Consider the following 22,343-nt stretch of genomic DNA (forward strand, 5'->3'; position numbering starts at 1 on the left):
CGACACACATGCCATTGCACATACAAACACGCCAGTGCACACACACACACACACATACACACTCAAGAATGTGATAAAATGCTCAAGGACCCCTTTAATCACCAATTCAGCACATTCCATGTGTGTCTCCTTTCTCACTCTCCACTCAACAGACACGGTTACAAACTAGCAACATGAAACAATGTCAGATTCTGAATTCACAGCGAGTCTAAAATGAAGCTTTTGAAAGCATGGAGAGCACCTCTGTGAATTGAGTATACACTCGTACATGTAACATATTGTACGACCAATCCACTGTGACATTGGTGTTATCATTGTATGCAGGAAGAGCATTATCAATACCAGCAGCACACACTGACACATATTCTGTATCCTGTACATGCAAACAATATCCTGCATAAAAACAAACAAGCAAACAAACAAACAAAACTATGGCACCCTTTGTACACATACTGCATAATTGTGTGACTTGACATGTCTTGTTTGATTAGGCTTATGTCTAAACCCTTCAGAGTACCTGACAAGCTACAAATGTTCACTGCTAATATGCTTCATCTGGATAGTGCTTTGTGTTTTCATGCCAAACATATTCTGACGAATGAATACCACGCAAAAGGAAAAATGTTTCATACATCATTCAGAGTTTCTTTCTTCAAGAGTCAAACTTTATTCAAATACACTTTCAACTCTTTTAAACACACAGAGTCAGATAAATTAATCCAATTTCATGACATCTGACAAATGCACATAAAGACCTGAAGAAGACCATCCAGTCATACACTGGTTTGGTCAATCTGTCATATTTACAAAATATGGCAACAAAGTCCAATCCTGTTTGCCAGTTTAGCTTAGTTCCAGTAACTGCACAATTGCAAGCAATTACTCATGAAAAATGCAGTTAGATGTAAACCAGATGTAAACTTTATTTCAAGCTGTCAGACAGCATTTTGTAAAGATAAGACCTTCTAGCAAGTAAAGTGCCCATTTAGTAGACAAATGGGTCTTGCTTTTGTGGAATATAGAAATGTCTTGTATCTGAACACCAACACACCTCTGATTGAAAGAGGGCAAGAACAGAGAAATTATCAAAGAAAAAAAAAGCCCCCAAAAAGTATCTTGACAAAGATATCTGCATCACATGTTACACTTCAAGAATTTAAAACCAGTTTCATTTTATGGCGATGGGTACGATGTCTGGAACAGGGACCTCGGGGACAGAACCAGTGATGACTCCATGGACAGATGTGGCGATAAAAATCAAGTAGGCTATTACAATCTGTATGTACAGGACCACGTCACATCAAATCTTCGAGGCAAAGGTGCCCTCTTCTCTCTGGGTGTCCCAGTTCTCCACCTGCAGGGGATGAGAGGCAGTGGGTAAAAGTGGGAGTGGGGGAGAGGATAATTGGAGCAGATGAGTAAGAGACGGGTCGCCATGGTGACGAAAGAATAGGTCAGAGAGAGAGGCAGAGAACAAATGAATGGAATGAGAATAGGAAACAGAAAATTAGTGATTGGAAGGGAGGGACAAAGAAAGAGAAAAAATTTACTGTAATCTCGGCTGTAGAAAAATGCTGTAGCTTGAAGCACCCAGTTATGAAATGAAACCAACGTGCATTTAAGCAGAAAGTCTGGCATTTCAACAAACAGTCCACTCAATCTCCTGTTCAATAGGAATAATATCAGAAATTCAATTAATTGCTGTGAATATCATCAGCTGAGAGGGATGCCAGCAAATGTCAATGCATCATCCTTTTTAATTTCCACAAAAGCTACATTAAAATATCAGAAACAAAAACGTGGATAATGTTGCGGCCCTAATTTTTACTTCGTTGTAACCGGAATTTTGTTATAACCATGTTCGTCATATTGGGAGTGCACTGTAGCACACATCAATGCTTTGGATATTGATCGCACTGTGTAACATGTGGGAGAGATATTTCTTTAGTGCACAAGTTTATGTTCAAGTAAAAAATGAGGTAACTAAATTTGCACATTGTGGAATTTTCTATTGGATTTGAGAAAAGTATAACACTATTATACTCTGTTTAATCTTACATAGGGGATATTGCCAATACTGTATTCCCTTGACACTGAAGGAATAACAACACTCTTGATTAGAATGATTAAAGAGAATTATTCAAAGTGCAAGAAAAACTCCTTTTTCATATTGCTTGGTTAATCAAATTACAGTCAACCTTGCTTAATTCGACCTCGCATATGTCAAATAATCACCTACAAAAGTCAAAGGTCTTTCAAGTCCTCTTCTCTTTATATTCTACTGATTTTAATCCCTCATAAGTTTAATTTTACGTAAGTTGAAGCTATTTCTTCAGTCGAAATAGATTTGACTAATGCAAGGGTGATTGTATGTGAATAATGCATGGTTTCCTTTTCCATGTTGTGTTGGAATGGAAACTTAGTGAAGTTGTGTGTGCACATCAGCGGGGATAATGACATCATCTTTTCCAAATTATGCAGCTGCAACTAATATCTGTTTCATATAAAACCTTACAACTTTTCAGTCTTGTAACTTTCTCATTTCTTGATTGATTGATGAAACTTTTATCAGTCTGTTTATTTTACTTTGATTTTGATCATATCATTCAACTCACTTCTTACTAAGCTTTTGAAACGTGAGTACAAAGTGGGATTGCACTTCAGCGAGAACATTGTCTTCATCTTCAAATTTGTGTTTCGCTTACTTGTGTTAAGTCAATGCTGTCTTCTTGCTGTGGAAGCATCCAGTTATTACGAGAGCATGCATTACAAGTCTTGGGAGGTGTACCCTGCTACCTAAACAATTCATCATGATTCTCCATGGGAACATTAAAGCAAAATGTTTCCTGGAAGTGTTTCTCGACACTCAACATCATAGCATTGCTTTTTCAAAGCGTACAAGTTAAAAAATTATTATTATGGTAAAGCACTCACCCATTGGATGGGACATAATGACTTGTAGACTCTCCTGAAGTATTCACATGCCTCAAAATCCTCCCCCTTGATCTTCTGGCAACGGTGGAAGTCAACATAGTTCTGCCAGCAGTTCTTGGTCTGGTTTGTATTTGGGAAGCGAGCATCAAATGGTGCCGTCTTGTAGTTGTCTAGAATTTCCTTGATGTCACCCATACTGCTGGTCTAATGAGGAAAAGAAAAAAAGAATGGATTACAGGCATACATTCATTTACAATAAATGCCAAAATGTCACAGTGTGCAAGTCAATGAAATGTGTACTTACCACCACGAAAAAAAAAAAAAAAAATTGTGGAATTTTCCTTATGTAAATGTTTTTTGGTTTTTTTTTTTGTTTTTTAAATGTTGTTGTCAAATGATTCGATCATGAACTGTACAATGAACTGTAGCGTTCTAGTGCATTATTGAATTAACTAGAATAGATCCAGACCCCTAGGTAGTGGGTCTAGAGCAATCCAGGGGCTTGAGGGCCACACTCAGTTTTGACCTCAAAATGACTCTAATTGATATTTTAGGTTACAGAATTAAAATCTCACTTTTCAGCTTCTTTACAATGTAATTACAATGCAACTTTGGCCATAAGTAATGAAATTATTGCAATAAACATTGCTAAATGCATGCAGAAATAATCAAGCAAAAATGTGATGAATTGTTGCTGTCAGGATATGCTGGATTCTGTAATACTTAATGGGCTGGGGGCGGCCTGGCTGAATTTCACATAAAACATAAGTATCACCCAAAACTTTGCATTTTGTCTGAATTAAATGCATAGTTGCATGTGATTCATCAAAGTTGCACTTGATGTATTTGTACAAAATCAAACATCCTTTCAGTAATGGACTTGCATTTAAATGCAAAGTTGCTTACAATTTGTGGGATTTGCCTTTGATTTTTCGAGTTATTCATGAGTGGGCCCAATGGAGTGTTAAATGCCAGCTGCTTTCTATAAATGTGGCTGAATTATTTCAGCAGAAGATGATGTGATATAGAGGGTGTACATTGGTGATCGGTAAGTATGTACATACTTCATCTGCATTTCTTATCGGCGTAATAGTAACAAATTTATTGCGCGAAATCTAGGTCAGGTGTCAGTTTTTTGCACAGGCGGTCGAAATATGGGCAACACGCTTTACTGTTGTCAGTGCTGATGAGCATAGTGATAATTGGATGGATTCTGGCAGGCGGATGAATACTGCTGGTCAGCGCAGTGTCGGCTTAATAAGATGTCTGATTTACGAGGTGTGTTTCATTTATTCATTCCATTATTGCTGGTGCCGCATGCGCATGCCCATGCCCATGAAAAGGAATGATGGGCAATTGTGCACTTTACGGCCCTATATTATCGGTACCTCATTCGTCGTATGCCAAGGTGATTTCCCGTGAACCACCACGCACTGAGCAGCTGGCAAGCTTCTCTTGCTGTATGGAATGCCGTTTGACAAGTGATAAGGTCACTAAAAGCCCGCCTCACTCAACTGCGCTTCTGCGGAGCGGACATAAACACTGCACTGCGATCGCGATTTCGCGTGCCTTTGCTCTCCGCTGCAGGATTATTGAGCTTTTTTGTATACGATGTTACATCGCATAAAATTGCCATGATCATGGCGCAAAGTGTGAGAAAGTTGGCAGTAGTCTGCGATACAATAGACTCCATTTTTTAACATCCTAGCTTGCGCCAGCTCGCCAAAACAGTTACGTGAATATTTTTAGGTCTCCTTCATGCATCCCCATCCGCGACCCCATCACAAATCGCGCAAACCAAAGAGCTACTTTCGGGCGAGGCTTGAGTGTGTGTGTGTCCATGTAGTGGCTGCCCATAAATCGGTAGGTATATACACACTTCGCACGGCGTCTCGTCGGACTCGTTAAACGGTGACTGTGTAGACGAAATAAACGTGAACAGACTGACGAATCGGGACAAGATTTTGGGGTTTTTTTTATTATTCTTTCACAGAATCATTTCTCCAGAGCTCCAAGGCCGGGAGTGGACATATGTCCTCTGCAATAGGTTAATTAGTGATCCCCTGCTTAAGATATCACGCCGGGGGTACCATGTGGTGTACCGTGTATAAGTGCTTTCATCACGCACACACACGTCGACACATTCACACACACTGCATTCCAACGCGAAATCTCACACACATGCACACCACGATGCACACAGTACAGTGCCGAAGACACGCTGTTGAACTCACAGTGCCTGATCATGCTGATCGGTACTTGAATTCACACATACTGCTCGATTAGGGTAAAATCTCGCACCAATAACATTGGGCCGTAATAAAGTGCACAATTGCCGAATGATGCACGGTGGTGCATGCCATACTGCATAGCATGGCCTTCCGGCCACGGCCGGCAAAATCGCACCCTCGCCTCGGCCTCGAATCGCATCATTAAAATTTAAGGAAAGACTTCCTTTTTGAGACAGCCACCCCAATCACGATAGTACTAAATCAATGCAGATCTAATAAGACTATACAACTCCACTTATATTTAACCTAGCCTAACCTTGCTTGCGATACGCATGGATGCACGCACTCACTTTTGCTTGGGTCGTGGGTGGCTGTCTCAAAACTAAAAAAAGGAACTCTTGCCAAATTGATAACGTGGCAAAGTTTCACAACACGACGACACCGAGGGGTAAATAAGTTTGGTTTAAGTTTACACCCACTTCCAAGGTATGGAAAATATCCAAGGACAATAGATTTTGCTGAGTTAGACCCTAGGGTGGTATCCTGAAATCCTTCCTAGGAAGAAATTTCTTCCTAAGTCAGGATTTTTCGTAAGTGGTATTCTGAAAATCTTCCTAAGTTTCTTCCTAAGTAGGGACCTACCGGTATAGGCCTACTTAGGAAGAAACTTAGGAAGGGGGCGGGAATATGCAAATTTCTGACTTAGGAAGAAGTTGGTATTCTAGAATGCACTTAGGAAAGAATTTTAGGAAAATATTTAGGAAAGCCCCACCCCTGTCCTAAGTACGTTGTTAAGAATAGCAAACTGCAAGCATCGTGATAGGCGCGCCTGTCAGTCATTGCGCGCACATTAACCCCGGGACGCTCCGTGTACACAGTTACACACTGTGGGAGCATCCTGAGTCAATAGAGTGCTATATCGGTAAGCTTGAAAAACATACACAGTCTGTCACAAATTTTCGCGCCTCCGTAAGTTTTGAATTTCACTAGAAAAAAACTTACTTTTATAGTAAACATAAGATTCTTATCTAATTCCTACCATACGTTCACCTTGTTCTTGTTCACACTGGTCCAATGATCTTGAAAAAACGTTTTTTTTACAGGTCCATCTCATAGCTCCCCATCCCATTTACCATTTTCGAAATCAGTATGCAGTACACTGTGCACGTAAATATTCATGTGCTGGGCGGAGTCGCAATGCTTATAGCCTTCTGACAAGGCCTGCGCGCGCGTACCCACCCAGAAAGCAATGCAATCAGCGAGAGGGTTTGCCACAACAGTATGATACGGCCTTGCCATAAAGCTACAGCTGTACAGATGAATTGACGGCCAGCGCATGCGCACAAGTTTCAAATCCATTGACTGTATAAGATGTTGTTCTCCCAAGTTCCTTTCGACCGAGTCGTATTTAACTCATCAATTCGAGCAGAAATGGAATATTGGCAGGACCAAAAGTTGAACGCAGTCAGTCTTCAACATTATAACTTCACCTGTAAGTCTTCATATTACAGAATTCTTGCGATTTCATATTGATATTTAGGCGCTATACTTCGCCTGTCATGATCATATCTGCTACAATGCGCAGCCCCAACACTGCGTGTTGGGGCTGGTCGCAGTTATGCGCACATGTACTTTGATGCGCGAAATGAGCGTGAGAAAGGGGACATGCCGCGCACTCGTGTATTTGACCCTACATCATAGTAATATGCGATTGTCATTGGTTACACTACCATGACTACAGTTCCTTATGATACGGGCCACGGCATTTCGACCTTTCGTATTGGTATTCATGGTATTATCATGATTATTGGCTTAGGAAAGGACGTGGGCGGGGATAAGGATGGCCTAATTTGCATTAAGAAGTGCCTAGGAAGAAATTTCAGAATACCAATTTTGTCTTTCCTAGGCACTTCCTAAGTTTCTGACTTACGAAGAAACTTAGGAAGATTTTCAGAATACCACCCCTAGACTCTAGATTTTCTAGGCTACGCGCGCTACGCGCTACGGACAGACGAGTATCACAAACAGCAAATCAAAGGAATGGGACTGCACTCGGGAGACCACGTACATACCGGCATTCCCGTTAACACTTAAAAAAACGCACAAAATCATATCATTTGGATTGAAATACAATTCATTCACTAGAATTTCAATTATGACATAAAATTCAAATATCAGATGCAGTCATACTTGCCGGTGTTTTGTTGATATTTTCACAAAATTAACCAGAGAGTTATCCTCTCAAGACGTGCTCAGGATGACGGCAAAAATGGCGAAAGGTCAGAGTACTTTGCAGCAGTGCTCGACGCTCTTCGATTGCTCGCTATATCAACCAATCACAGTGGACAGTGTCAAGCCATTTGTCGTGTAAGTCGCAATTCATGTTCAACTCACGTCTTCCACAATGTGTTGGAGAGCGCTAGATAAGAGCATGCAGGGAGGTGGATCTCTCCTAAAGAGGAAAGGTTTATCGTGCGGTGATAGCACTAATACTGCGTATAGTAGTACATCAAATCAAATCAAATCAAATCAAATCAATCCACGATAAGCCTCTTTGGAAAAGACTCTATCGTATGGAATAAACACATAACAAGATCCATTTCATTTAACAAAATATGTAAAATGTAATGAATAACATTGAGCAAAATACTGAAAAACTTCAATGCTTCAAATATTTTTATCCATGAACTCGCTTGCTACCAAATATTATTATGATGATAATTGATTTGTTTTTATAACGTTTGGAATGAAGAGTCTCTTTCTGATACGTATAAGACTGGAAGATAATGTACTAAAAAGTAGATTTTTATGAATCTGAAATTGAAGTTGTAAAGGCATTAACTTTCACATTATTTTTTCAACTTAAATTCCTAAATATTACACCAATTATCATTATTGTTATTATATTTGCATTTCATATGTTTTCTTTCAATATGATATGGTTGATTCTGCTGAATTCCAGTTGCATATTTCTGCATAGATTTCCTTTTAGTGGCGGGTATATTTCATCATTTTTTTTTTTTTTGGGGGGGGGGTAAAAAGACCCTTTGCACGGCAATTCTATATTGAGCATATAAATTGAAAAAAAAAAAAAAAAACAACCAACGTTACCCGCATCCCATTAAACTATTTTTTTTTTCTTAACTAAATGACATGCTTCCGATAATTCCATTGTTGCATTATCACCAACAATGTTTGACTCTCTGGTCTGGTTCTTAAACATAATTTCTGTATATCTTACATAATGTATTTAGCCATATACTAGGGTTGCTTTTTTTTGGGGGGGGGGGGGGGAGGAGGCAAGTATCATATTATTACGTTTGGTAAAGTCAATAGACAATATTTATATGGTTTGAGGAAGACAACCCTCCAGTTATATGTACCCAAACCAACCACAAATTTTAAAAAACGCAGTTTTTCATATCGTGGTGTCCAAATGTGGAATAGTTTGCCAAGCGATGTTATTTTGTGCTTCTTTAATTGCATTCAAAAGTGCAATAGATAAGTTTTATTAAGGTAGGATTTGATAATTGATTGCAGTTCATTGCAGTTCAGCGCAGAAGAATATATGTCTATAGGTTTTGCGCCTTATAAATTGATATTATTATTATTATTATTTATGATAAATGTGTGTATGTGTGTGTGTGTGTTAAGTCTTATGTTTGATTGGTCCCACTTTAAATTGTTTTTTCTTCTTTTTTTTTCATTTATCACATGTACATGCATATTTTTCTTCCTTTTAATGCATAAGTAATCTTAGGGAATTATTTTAGTATAAATGGTAGTACTTTTTTTCTTTAGTATTTGTGTATGCTAAAATGAAACCGATAATTTGTATCATAGTTTATTGATTTTGAATTTGGCGTTGATTTTACAGGGTATGATAATTGTGTTTGTTTCTTTTTTCTTATGTTATGTATACTAAGTATAAAATGTTGTATTATGTTACTTTGATTTGTTTTTACCACTTCACGGACTCGCTGAAGAACAGCCTTTGGCTGAAGTGAGTGACCGTGTCAAAATAAAATAAACTGAAAATGAAAAGGAAAGTCACTCACCTGACATTCTTCAAGACGCTTGCCGGGTCTATCACCTAAGCGATGTTATAATCAAGTCTTGATGGAATGAAAGTTTCTAAAAGTAGGCCTATAGTTTCCCCCTGATGTATATTTCATCAGGTGTCTGCACGGTTAATTCCATGATTCTGATTATAGGATTCTCTTTATCTTAAAAACTCTTTCATCCGACCAATTTAACTCTATAATACCTCGACTATGCTTGCTGAAGTGTATTCCCAATGATTTTACACATCTATCTGTCCAGTACTTTATTATATTCGATCGGCCAGTGAAGTTGCAAACAACCTAAACGCAAATTTGAACATTGTAACCGAGCGCCAATTTCTCGAGCTTTCTTTCCTGTCACTTTTGAATTTCATCATGATTATCCCTTTCTTTCTCTTTCATTCAAAATTGATTTACACATTTTTTTTTTTTATATATCATTCTGGAATTCTTAGTTAAACTTCCGTACCAGTAGGACGCTGAACCGATAACATCCATATCGCTGTATTCGGTCTTATCAAACTTAATAAAGAAGACTCCAAAATGGGAAACCAATGTTCGGAATTTCATGTTTCACGTGATTTTATATACTCTGTGCTCCTATATTAGCTACGTTCTTTTTAATATTTTGCTCTTGAAATGTCTGCATTTTTGATGATCGTGGTAGAACTTTCATGTTTATGGTAATCATACTGTCAACACTAAGTAATGATAACAATAATAATTCAATTCAATTTTTTTTTTCAATTCAATTCAAAGTTTATTTCATTTTTCGACAAAACATATAAGTTACACTTCTTTTGACAACAGAGAATAAGGTAAACAGAACATTATGTATCGAAGAGAATGTAAAACAATTGAGGAGGACCTTATAGTAATTATACATTGTAGTAAAAAAAAAAAGAAACAGAAGTGATCGAAATAAAGTACATGTATAACTTTGCTTAAAGTGCGAAAAATGGAGAGACCCACTAAAAAGACAGAAAAAGACCCACATAATGATTAATGATAACAGGCCTACATGCTGATGAATGATGAAACAGCATGTTAACGCCATTCATCTGTAGAAACATTCAAAGGCGCCGAGCTCCCACAAAGTGTCACCCATCATTCACAAAGTTGCTGGAAAAGATAAGTCTTCAGTTCAGACTTGAAGGTATTGAGGCTGTTGCAATTCCGAAGCCGGACTGGTAGAGAGTTGTGGCGCAACAGAGAGAAGGCTCCTCTAATATCCCTCCACATTTTTAGACGGGAGAGTCAGGCCAGTACAACGTAGTCCTGTGGTCGTCGCTGTCGTACACTGCATGCAATTACCAGAACAATGACAGTGATAAGGAATAGAAGAAAAAGCGAAAAAGAAGAGCATGAAAAAAAAAATAATTCGACAACATGGTGCTTCTTTCTTGATTAGATTAAACTTTTCTTTTTAATGTCACGCTAATGAGAGAATGACGATTTTTTTTTATGTGGATATATCACAGTTGCCGATAACACTGTTGGAAAAAGAAATTCATGTGATGCTGTACACGTAATAAATTATTGTATGCTTTCTCATTTTGAGTTAATAGTGACTTCTTCTTTCCATAATTTTCGTGCAATTTTAATCATGACTTGATTACCATCATCATCATCATCATCATCATCATCATCATCATCATCATCATCATCATCATCATCATCATCTCTACGGGAGTGCAGGTAGGTCCTGTCGGTCTCCCGGTCGTTCGCGCTTGGTAGCATGGGTAACAGTCTATATCAAGCGTGGGCCTTGGCGTGGATGTCAGACAATACTTCAAAATGTTAGTCAAAACGTGTCTAAACCGTGTGTAAAGGAATTTATATTATAGTGGATGCCATAAATGATGTAAGCAAACTGTGCCATGACTGGATGACCCTTTTGCTAAAAAAAAAAAAAAAAAAAAAAAAAATTGCTCCGGATGTCTTTTAGACTTATAATGCTGCTATTTTTGAATAAAGATGTTTATTCTATTCCATTACAATTAACTTTGGAGAAAATTCAAACCCTCGTAATAATTAATCAAGTCTAAAAGACCAAATTTAATGAACGTTTGAAAACTGGACAAGTTATGTTGAAGCTCTGCTGGTAAATTATACCGAGTAGATAAATAAAAGATTATAATGGTGACCAGCAGAGGGCGACAATCCAATTGCAGACCTGAGCCAAGCTTGAACCACATGAGTTCTGTGGCTTGAACCCGAGATTTTTTTTTTTTTTTTTTTTTTTTTTTTTAATAGCTTTTATCGTGATTTGCGACGGTCTCTTCTGGAGTCAAGATAGACCACTACAAAAATTTGTCTCCTTTACATTGGTCCATAGAGACAGATAAGACAGAAGAAACTTAGAATGTGATTGAATCTTAGATGAAGACTCAAAGTTTTATGTCCTACAAATTTGATTTTCACTCTCCTTTCTAAACAAGCTGCAACTTGGTTGTTTATTATCCGATTTTGTGTCTTTTTTTTTTTGTTCACTGATTCGTTAAGACAGACTTTGCTGTATTAATTGGAAATAATCGTTTTGACAAATAATGGAAATGTAGGTTCCTACATGTAATTCTACAGGAGGGAGAGGGGAAGAAGAAGGATGAAAAAGGGAGGGGAGCTTTAGATGTGGATGATATAGTGACTTTTAGACTCCAATTATTATTTTTTTTTCTGAAGCTAGCTGACATTGCACTCTTTCGAAGAAGAAATAAACAATTTTTCCAAATCATGCGTCAAGTCATAGATCATGAGGCTGAAGTATTGCAATCTGGCTATGACAAACTACATTGTACATTCCTTGTTTGGTCATCCCCGTCAAAATAGGTCTGGAAAACAGACTGCACAGAAGTAGACTCCTTGACAGCCGAATGTTCCCCGTCATCGTAAACACGTTTGATTTGGGTGTGAGAGGCTCGGCAAGCCACTGTAACACTGCACCTGTACCTATGTGCTCGAAATCGTACCCAATCTTGGTGGCGCAACTCAGACTAGACAGAGACTACGCTATTCTGCGCTTCGTGAAGAAACATATCCGCTAGAATGAATGGAGTGTCTTTATAATGCCTGAATTTGATCGTATATCTGCCAGCTTCGGACGTCTATTTCTTCAAGGAGATGTGACGCAAGCCATATATCGCAGATTTAGTAAGAGCTAACGTCTACAAGGATCCCTGTTAAAGACTGAATAAACAGATAAGTGGTTTGTTGATCTGTTGTAGCCACCCGCACCACACAGTGCAGTGTGTACTGCCACTGGCACTTGTACCGTCCGTACCGCGATTACTCGTCACATCACATCACCAGCAGCTCACGTAGTAGAGAGGGGCCGGTTGCGGAAGGCTGCAGCTACACACAGTCAAGAGGCCGTGTTGTTGACTGCCTGCTTTGTGGACAGGATGGTGGATATCTACGCGACGACTGTCGATTTTAGACTTGGTGCTGGTAATAAACTACATGTACTTCTTGCTGTGATTACAACAGTCTGTATCAACCCAGCAGAATAATCATAGTGGACTGACTAGTGAAACACCCTGTAGGTCCCTAGCTGTTTGTCTGTTCGTTTGACCACTTCTCATACTCGCTACCTGCGAGTGGATTTCTAATCCAAATTAAAAAAAAGGCGTACGGCTACGTACTACGTGTTATAGATTTCTAGTAATATTTACTTTATTAGTTCACTCGCCTGCAGTACTTCGTGGAAACGGTTTGACTGAGACTAGAGATACAATCATGTAGATGGATTGATCAAATTGTGCATTCATTTCATTCAAATTGTTGTACTGGATATTGGAATTGCAGCTGTGCTGCATTGCCATAACACAGTTACGCTGCAATACGCATCTCCATTGCATGATAAATTACCAGTCCAGTGACACACCAGTTTTACAATGGATAGTCCACCAAGTTCTCCGTCTGCGAGATCGTATGATTATCTACTGAAATTTCTCCTGGTCGGTGACAGCGATGTCGGCAAAGGGGAAATCATGGGAAGACTCGACAACAGTGAGCCAGGATCTCCATACTATGGCAATCTTGCTACAGGTCAGCAATCAAATCAAATATATTTTCATGAATTTTATGTAATGTTTTGTTCATTAATGATTAATAATATTGTTTTGTCAGAAGTAATGCATGGAAGAAATAACAGTATGTAGGCCCTACCTCACTCTGTACACTTTTACTCATGTACTTGTACAGCTGTACATCATGCATACAACTGTACATGTCCTTATAGGGTAAGGGCACCAGTATTCGGTCAGCCCCCGGTATTCGGTTACTTATCACTTGTCACCAGCCAGTAAGTTCAACTGTCACAACACATGCAAATCACATTAATTCACATACTTGCACACTCATTCACAACAGGAAACTCCCTTAGCCCCCTCCAAAAATCCATCCAAAATCCCAAATTTTACCGTCAAAAGTGCAGAATCGGCGCTACTTTCCAAAAGCGCGTGCGGATAAGGCCCAGTTTTAAGAGTACGGGTCGCCGAAAAAGCGCTAAAAATCAAGAAATACGCCATTCTCTCGTGGGATTTTTCGCTTATCGCAAGCTTGGAGTTTAATGGTATCCTCAAAAACGCAAAAGAAAAACAAAATTTCTGTACGTGCCGATACAGTGTCCCAATGTACAAGGGTTGAATGCAAACTAGAGGCCCCAGTATTCTGCACTTGCATTCAACAGGTACATGTAGACTTCTGTTGACAAGTCATATGCGCTGCATACTCACATGTTTTGCTTCCAACAAGAATGTGTTCAATAGGATGTTGAGATGTCAAGCTTCATTTGCACATTTATCCCAAGGTTGTGTTTGTGCTGTATCAAACTCTGTGATGCACCTTTTGCACATTTTGAATTTGTCACTTGTGCCATTTGGGTGGGCAAATGATAATAGTAATAGTAATAGTAATAGTAATAGTAATAGTAATAGTAATAGTAATAGTAATAGTAATAGTAACAGTAATAATAATGATAATAATAATAATAATAATAATAATAATACATACATACTTCTATGTTAGGGCAACAATGCATCAGAAAGGTCCTCTTGGCACTTTTAGGCTTTAAGGTTAAGAAAAGGAAGAAGAAGAAGAAGAAGAAGAAAAAGAAGAAGAAAGAAAGAAGCATGTGACATCTTTTCTTTTTTCTACAACATATTAAACAGATATGTTTTTAGAGATTAAAAAAAAAACAATTTCTACTTGATTACAATGACTTTCTTTCGCTGAGCTGTATCAGAGCAGACTGAAATGGTGTCTGATATTTTCATTGATGAAAGAAGAGTTGGCAGGGATTGATTAGCAAATTGCAAATGATAAAGAACAGTTGAAGTTACAGTAAAGTCTCAGAAATTAGTGTGAAAATTCAAGTACAGGCCAAAGTAATATAGCGTATATTGTATCATACTTGATGTGTACAGTGTAAATCAGGAATTTGCTTGGAAAAACAGCTAATGTACAGTAATTAAGTAAAAAGAAAAGGAGCATCAGAGGCATTATTGGATGCTGAAATGTGTTTTATAATTATAAACCTGCAGAGAAAATGGTCTGTACATATTTGATATCCCATGGATATCAAAGTACCATATGTGACCCTGCATCACAAAACCAAACAAAGTCGCCAGATATGGATTTTTAGTTAAAGGCAGATATTGAAAGAGCAGATTCTAAGCTTTAAAATGATGTATAACTCAATTCAAATGGACTCTCCTAACCTATCTAAATATTGAAAAGAAAGCACACACTTTATAAAGGTGTGAACTGAGAAAAGAGGCTCTGAAGTTACGGGTCTATTCAAGCGCTTAATCTTTAGAAATCTTGCTGGCTGCGCGATGAATGGGACAAAAAACAAGATGTAAACCACAGTAGTAACGACGATGAAGAGATTATCAGATTAAGCTGAAATTAAGCATGCTCCATTAATAAATGCCAACTTTCAAGGTGGTAGCACTATCTATTCAAAAGTTATTAGAGTTGAAAGTGAGGGGTGTGCAAAGGATTTTAAAGAAATGAAAAGGGACCTCTAAAGACATACCTAATCGCACTATCTGTACTCTATAAAAAAAGGGTTGTATAAAAACTGCTGAAAACACACTTTCCAATTCGTTTTATGACTCCAAACTTAAAAATAATGTAGACAAAGAATAGTTCTTTCAGAAAGTATAAAAAACTCAGGATTGACTTGGTTGACCTGTTTCACCTTTTTGAGGTCCTCACGCAAAATCAAGGGCTGCGACTTTGTGTTCGTTTTGAGATACATGGTCACATATGTAGTACCATCTCCAGTGGAATGTAGCTGATGCAACTACTGTACATACAGTATGGGCATTTTAATAGACAAGAACCATAAACCTGTGTTTTACCACGGGACACCCCATATTTATTGTCAGTTTGTGATAAACGACTACCTTAGGTACCTGGCTTGTGTACATTGTATGCAATCAAATAATTTCCTGTTTCACTCCAGAAGTGTGACTAGAATAACTTGTGAGTGTCCCTTGTGAGTGTTACTTGCCAATGCCAACTTTATTGTCTCTCAAAAAGTGATTAGCCCTCTGATACAAGCCTTCTGCAAGTTGCAGGTTGCAGATCCAATCTGGCGATGGAAATGAGCATTGAAATTTTATATGTACTTGGATCTCGTCTATATGATATCTTGAATAAATTGAGTACCTCTTCTGTAGTCTGTTGTATGTGCATGTACATTTTACATGAAATGAAGTCCATTCCATGTAGAAGTTTTTGACATGGTTTGTAGTGTATGTCTAACAGGAAGGATCATGTTTTGCTTTCTGTGCACTTTCTGGAAAAGAGCTGAAAGGGATCGGGAGTGTGTTTGATACAGGCTCATGTCATCTATCACCAATGTTGGGCTGGACAATCGGCCATCAACAGGTCTTGCAAATGACTGAAACAATGTCCTCTGTGATGATATTCATGCCATGTCCGTTTTTGTGCCAAGGGAAAGCTAATCTCCGCACTGCCTCCGTTCTTCTGTCTGATTGTTGACATCCTGTTGTGTCCGGCCAAAAATACATGCATCCCCCGCTGGCTGTGGGTTGCATTTGTTTTGGGGAGCTTGCACCTTTAAAATAGACTTGAACTTTTAATACTTACAACTATATCATGTGCTAATTAATCAACATGGTATTCTTTCTGTCTTGGACGGTGTGTTCATGCTATGAAAAGCTATGGGATAGGGTTGCTTGTCATATTGAGGTAATCATAAGACTAGGCACAATGCTGTTACAATGTATATGGCAGTAATATAGAGGGGCCTCCAATGATATGCTTTCATTACAGACAAGGTGGTGGTGTCATCAGCATGCCTACAGTGCTGTACCTTGATAGAGGGCACATTGCTTTTGACTTCATTGAAGCTCATAATGATGTCGGCTTCTTGCCAACCTCTTTAGACTTTAAGTGGGTAGTGTTTGATAGAAGAACTTGATAAACATGTTGACATGAGAAGATGCTAATATTACAATGTATCATGTTGAGCAACTATATCCCCCACCATGTCAGTGCACAAGAAGTACAATGTGTGTTGCACATCAACATTATTAGGTGATCCGAGTATCCTCTCGGATCACCTTCTGTATCTGTACGGATTCTTTGTTGGTTCTTCTTCTTCTTCTTCTTTATTTCTGGACAAAATTTGTGTAGAGGTTAGCTCAGAAAGTCCTCTTCCTATCAATTTCAAAATTATACCATATATGTATCATGTCCCAAAGACGACAGATCTAATGTATAATAGTGATCAGTCGACCGTGACGTCACTGTGACGTCATTATATGAAAACACATTCTCAATCATATCTCACTAATGGAATAGAGTTTTTCAATGAAATTTACGTCACATATATTTCAAGTTATGCGCATTCTACTCATATTCTCAAAATTCATATTTTCTCTTAAAACGTGCGCGTACGCGCGCGTTGAAATATTTGTATCCTCAAATCGAGCTCAAAATTTTTTTGCACACGTTTTAGACCATTTGGAGCATTTTTTGAAAAATTGAAAAAATCGGACGGACGCGTACGCGCGCGCACATATACGCACGCACAGCTCATATGCAATGAAAATTTCCCGTTTTTTCACTTTGATCGGATGTCTGAAATGTCAAGGAATATTTCTACCAAGTTTCAAGTCAATCCCACTCAAAATGACGTCATACGGGCCCGTCAAAGTTGAAATTCCGCGCGCGCGTCAATGGCGATATACAGTACAACAATGCCAAAAAACCGCCAATTTTAAATCCGATTTTACTCGTCAGGATGGACGGTGACCCCCCATTTTCTTTACATATTCTGAAAGCTGATGAGTTGTACATGTCATTTCATGGGTTGGCAATGCTGGAAAAATGATGAAAAGATATCAAATTTCTTAATAAATCAAAACAAGTAAATTTTCAAAATGACGTCATCAAATTTCAAGTTTACTCGAGCGTATCTCACTTATCCTTAGTCAATTTTCACCCAGATTTCAGTATGCTGTAGCTTATTTAATACTCTATCAGTTATGTAATAACACAATTTTGATTGAATGACAGCATGACCTCATAAAAATGAATTGAAAGTAACCTTGTCGAATTTGACCAGTTTACGTGTTATCTCTATGGGAGTGCAGTTTTTCTGGAAATGAAAATTGACATGACTGTCTTTTTCGAGCACTAGCTCACTTATGCTTCGGTGAATTTCTCCCAGATTTTAATATGTTGTAGCTGAGACCTTGGGCTATCGTTAATGTGCATTTTGTTTTTTCATACGATGTCGGGATCACGTCAATAAACGTGGTTGAAATTAAAGCTTATATTCGTTGTATTGAAATATTTCTTTCTTTCTGCAACTTTCTTTGCAATAACTCAAGAAAAACATACCCTATCAACACCATATTTTGTACATGCTTAGTTCATGTCACGTTCATTATTTCATAAAATAACAACTACTTGATCAGATGCCATCTTGGTTATGTAAAGTAGGGTCAAAGGTCATAAATGTTTCATCCTGTATCTTGGTGAATACATCTCCTATCTTTCCCATATTTTCCACACGTAAAGACCATGTGACAAGGATCATATCACAAAATAACCACTTTTTGCTCAGATGACATCTTGTCTTTGCAAAGTGGGGTCAAAGGTCATATGTACTTCTTTCTTTATCGTCATTATGACGTGTTATCTCTATGGGAGGGATTTTTTCTAGATGTGAAAATTGACATGATTGTCTTTATCGAGCACTAGCTCACTCACCCTTCGATGAATTTCTCCCAGATTTTAATATGTTGTAGCTGAGACTTTGCGCTATCGTAATGTGTCCTCCGTTTTTTCATACGACGTCAAAAGCACGTCGAAAAACTCGGCTTAAGTAATCAAAGCTTAGCTTCATTAGGTGATCCGAGTATCCTCTCGGATCACCTTCTGTATCTGTACGGATTCTTTGTTGGTTCTTCTTCTTCTTCTTCTTTATTTCTGGACAAAATTTGTGTAGAGGTTAGCTCAGAAAGTCCTCTTCCTATCAATTTCAAAATTATACCATATATGTATCATGTCCCAAAGACGACAGATCTAATGTATAATAGTGATCAGTCGACCGTGACGTCACTGTGACGTCATTATATGAAAACACATTCTCAATCATATCTCACTAATGGAATAGAGTTTTTCAATGAAGTTTACGTCACATATATTTCAAGTTATGCGCATTCTACTCATATTCTCAAAATTCATATTTTCTCTTAAAACGTGCGCGTACGCGCGCGTTGAAATATTTGTATCCTCAAATCGAGCTCAAAATTTTTTTGCACACGTTTTAGACCATTTGGAGCATTTTTTGAAAAATTGAAAAAATCGGACGGACGCGTACGCGCGCGCATATATACGCACGCACAGCTCATATGCAATAGAAATTTCCCGTTTTTTCACACTTATCGGATGCCTGAAATGTCAAGGAATATTTCTACCAAGTTTCAAGTCAATCCGACTCAATATGACGTCATACAGACCCGTCAAAGTTGAAATTCCGCGCGCGCGTCAATGGCGATATACAGTCCAACAATGCCAAAAAACCGCCAATTTCAAATCCGATTTTACTCGTCAGGATGGACGGTGACCCCCCATTTTCTTTACATATTCTGAAAGCTGATGAGTTGTACATGTCATTTCATGGGTTGACGATGCTGAAAAAATGATTAAAAGATATCAAATTTCTTAATAAAGTAAAAAAAGTAAATTTTCAAAATGACGTCATCAAATTTTAAGTTCATTCGAGCGTATCTCACTAATCCTTTGCAAATTTTCACCTAGATTTCAGTATGTTGTAGCTTATTAAATGCTCTTTCGGTAATATAATAACAACATTTTGATTGGATGACGGCATCATCTCGTAAAAATGGATTAAAAGTAACATTGTTAAATTTGACCAGTTTACGTGTTATCTCTATGGGAGTGCAGTTTTTCTGGAAATGAAAACTGACATGACTATCTTTATCGAGCACTAGCTCACTTATGCTTCGGTGAATTTCTCCCATATTTTAGTATGTTGTAGCTGAGACTTTGGGCTATCGTAAGTGTGCCCTTCGTTTTTTCATACGGAGTCGGCATCATGCCCAAAAACTTGGTTGAAATTAAAGCTTATCTTCCATGTATTTTCATATTCCTTTCTTTCTGCAACTTTCTTTGCAATAACTCAAGAAAAACAAGCCCTATCAGCCCAATATTTTGCACATGTTTAGTTTATGTCACGTACATTATTTCATAAAATAACAACTACTTGATCGGACACCTTCTTGGGTATGTAAATTAGGGTCAAAGGTCAAAAATGTTTCATCCTGTATCTTGGTGAATACATGTCTTATCTTTCCCATATTTTGCATACGTAAAGAACATGTTACAAGAATCATTTCACAAAATAACCACTTTTTGCTCAGACGCCATCTTGTCTGTGCAAAGTAGGGTCAAAGGTCATATGTACTTCTTTCTTTATCTTCATTATCACGTGTTATCTCTATGGGAGGGAATTTTTCTAGATGTGAAAATTGACATGATTGTCTTTATCGACGACTAACTTTGGTGAATTTCTTCCAGATTTTAGTATGTTGTAGCCAATGTAATACTCTTTAAGTTTTGTTCAATCAAAGTTTTAATCGGATGATGTCTTCACCTCGTGAAATTAGATATAATGTAACCTTATCTCTATGGGAGGGAATTTTTCTGGAATTGAAAATTGACATGACGGTCTTTATCGAACACTAGCTCACTTACTCTTCTGTGAATTTCTCCCAGATTTTAATATGTTGTAGCTCAGACTTTGGGCTATCGTGACTATACCCTCCATTTTTTCATACGACGCCGAGATCACGTCAAGAAACTTGGTTGAAATCAAACTTATCTTCGATGTATTGAGATATTTCTTTCTTTCTACAACTTTCTTTGCAATAACTCAAGAAAAACAGCCCCTATCACGCCCATATTTTGCACATGTTTAGTTCATGTCACGTACATTATTTCATAAAATAACAACTACTTGATCAGACACCATCTTGGGTATGTAAATTAGGGTCAAAGGTCATAAATGTTTCAACCTGTATCTTGGTGAATACATGTCCTATCTTTCCCATATTTTGCACACGTAAAGACCATGTTACAAGGATCATTTCACAAAATAACCACTTTTTGCTCAGATGCCATCTTGGCTGTGCAAAGTTGGGTCAATGGTCAAATGTACTTCATTCTGTATCTTCGTTATAGTTTATACCAGGGAGGTACCTCCCTGGTTTATACCGAATTTGGTACCAAAGATGGTAGACCTCACTCTCTTTTCTAAATGAGAATCCAAATATCACACGGCCAATGTCTCTAAACACAGATAAAATCTATATGGTCATGCCTATTGCGATCAGGACTCGAATCATTGATTAAAAAAAAAAATCGGATCACCTAATTTGTCAGTCTTGACAAATTCCGAGTCTAGTTAGGTGATCCGAGTATCCTCTCGGATCACCTTCTGTATCTGTACTGATTCTTTGTTCTTCTTCTTCTTTTTCTTCTTCTTTCTCCGCAAAAGTTGTGTAACGCTAATCTCGGAAAGTCCTCTTCCTATCAATGTCAAAATTATACCATACATGTATCATGTCCCAAAGACGATCCTTATAATAAAATCATAGTGATTATTCAACCGTGACGTCACTATGACGTCATTATATGAAAACACATTCTCAATCATATCTCTTTAATGGAATGAAAATTTTCAATGAAATTTACGTCACATATATTTCAGGTCAAGCGCATTCTACTCATATAATCACAATTCATATTTTCTCTTAAAACGTGCGCGTACGCGCGCGTTGAAATATTTGTATGCTCAAATCGAGCTCAAATTTTTTTTGCACACGTTTCAGAACATTTGGAGCATTTTTTGAAAAATTGAAAAAAATGGACGGACGCGTACGCGCGCGCACATACATGTATACGCACGCACAGCTCATACGCAATAGAAATTTCCCGTTTTTTCACACTTAACGGATGCTTTAAATATCAAGGAATATTTCTACCAAGTTTCAAGTCAATCCGACTCAATATGACGTCATACGGACCCGTCAAAGTTGAAATTCCGCGCGCGCATCAATGGCGATATACAGTCCAACAATGCCAAAAAACTGCCAATTTTTAATCCGATTTTACTCGTCAGGATGGACGGTGACCCCCCATTTTCTTTACATATTCTGAAAGCTGATGAGTTGTACATGTCAATTCATGGGTTGGCAATGCCGGAAAAATGATTAAAAGATATCAAATTTCTTAATAAAATTAAAAAAGTAAATTTTCAAAATGACGTCATCAAATTTTAAGTTCACTCAAGCGTATCTCACGTATCTTTTGTTGATTTTCATCCAAATTTCAATATGTTGTAGCTTTTTTAATGGTCTTTCAGTCATATAATAACAACAGTTTGATTGGACGACGGCATCACCTCGTAAAAAGGGATTAAAAGTAACATTGTCAAATTTGACCAGTTTACGTGTTATCTCTATGGGAGTGCAGTTTTTCTGGAAATGAAAACTGACTTGACTATCTTCATCGAGCACTAGCTCACTTATGCTTCGGTGAATTT

The 22,343-nt window shown here is 37.8% G+C and overlaps 2 protein-coding genes across 4 annotated transcripts in view; one reads left to right on the forward strand and one right to left on the reverse strand.

The window, feature by feature from the left end:
- Positions 1-643: 643 nt before the first annotated feature.
- Positions 644-7,456, reverse strand: LOC140231545 (cytochrome c oxidase subunit 6B1-like). 2 transcript variants are annotated; one of them, XM_072311679.1, is made up of 3 exons: positions 7,360-7,456; positions 2,935-3,138; positions 644-1,354 (listed from the first exon to the last, which is right to left on the reverse strand). In XM_072311679.1, exons 2-3 carry the CDS (start codon positions 3,127-3,129, stop codon positions 1,301-1,303), a joined length of 249 nt encoding a protein of 82 aa, XP_072167780.1. In that variant the 5' UTR covers positions 3,130-3,138; positions 7,360-7,456; the 3' UTR covers positions 644-1,300. The 2 variants fall into 2 exon arrangements, with proteins under 2 accessions (XP_072167780.1, XP_072167781.1); XM_072311680.1 differs by having other exon boundaries at positions 7,356-7,450.
- A 5,176-nt stretch (positions 7,457-12,632) lies between these two features.
- The window catches only part of LOC140231385 (ras-related protein Rab-40C-like), a 70,600-nt gene continuing 60,889 nt past the window's right edge, over positions 12,633-22,343 (forward strand). Inside the window, exons 1-2 of one of the 2 annotated variants that reach the window (XM_072311512.1) lie at positions 12,633-12,676; positions 13,197-13,276. In XM_072311512.1, coding sequence (XP_072167613.1) covers positions 13,219-13,276 — 58 coding nt within the window. In that variant the 5' untranslated portion in view covers positions 12,633-12,676; positions 13,197-13,218. Of the gene's footprint in view, positions 12,677-12,962; positions 13,277-22,343 lie in introns of those variants that run through there. The other variant, XM_072311511.1, reaches the window with a different exon arrangement.

The sequence above is a fragment of the Diadema setosum genome, chromosome 8, assembly GCF_964275005.1.
Source record: "Diadema setosum chromosome 8, eeDiaSeto1, whole genome shotgun sequence".
Classification (NCBI taxonomy): Eukaryota; Metazoa; Echinodermata; class Echinoidea; order Diadematoida; family Diadematidae; genus Diadema; species Diadema setosum.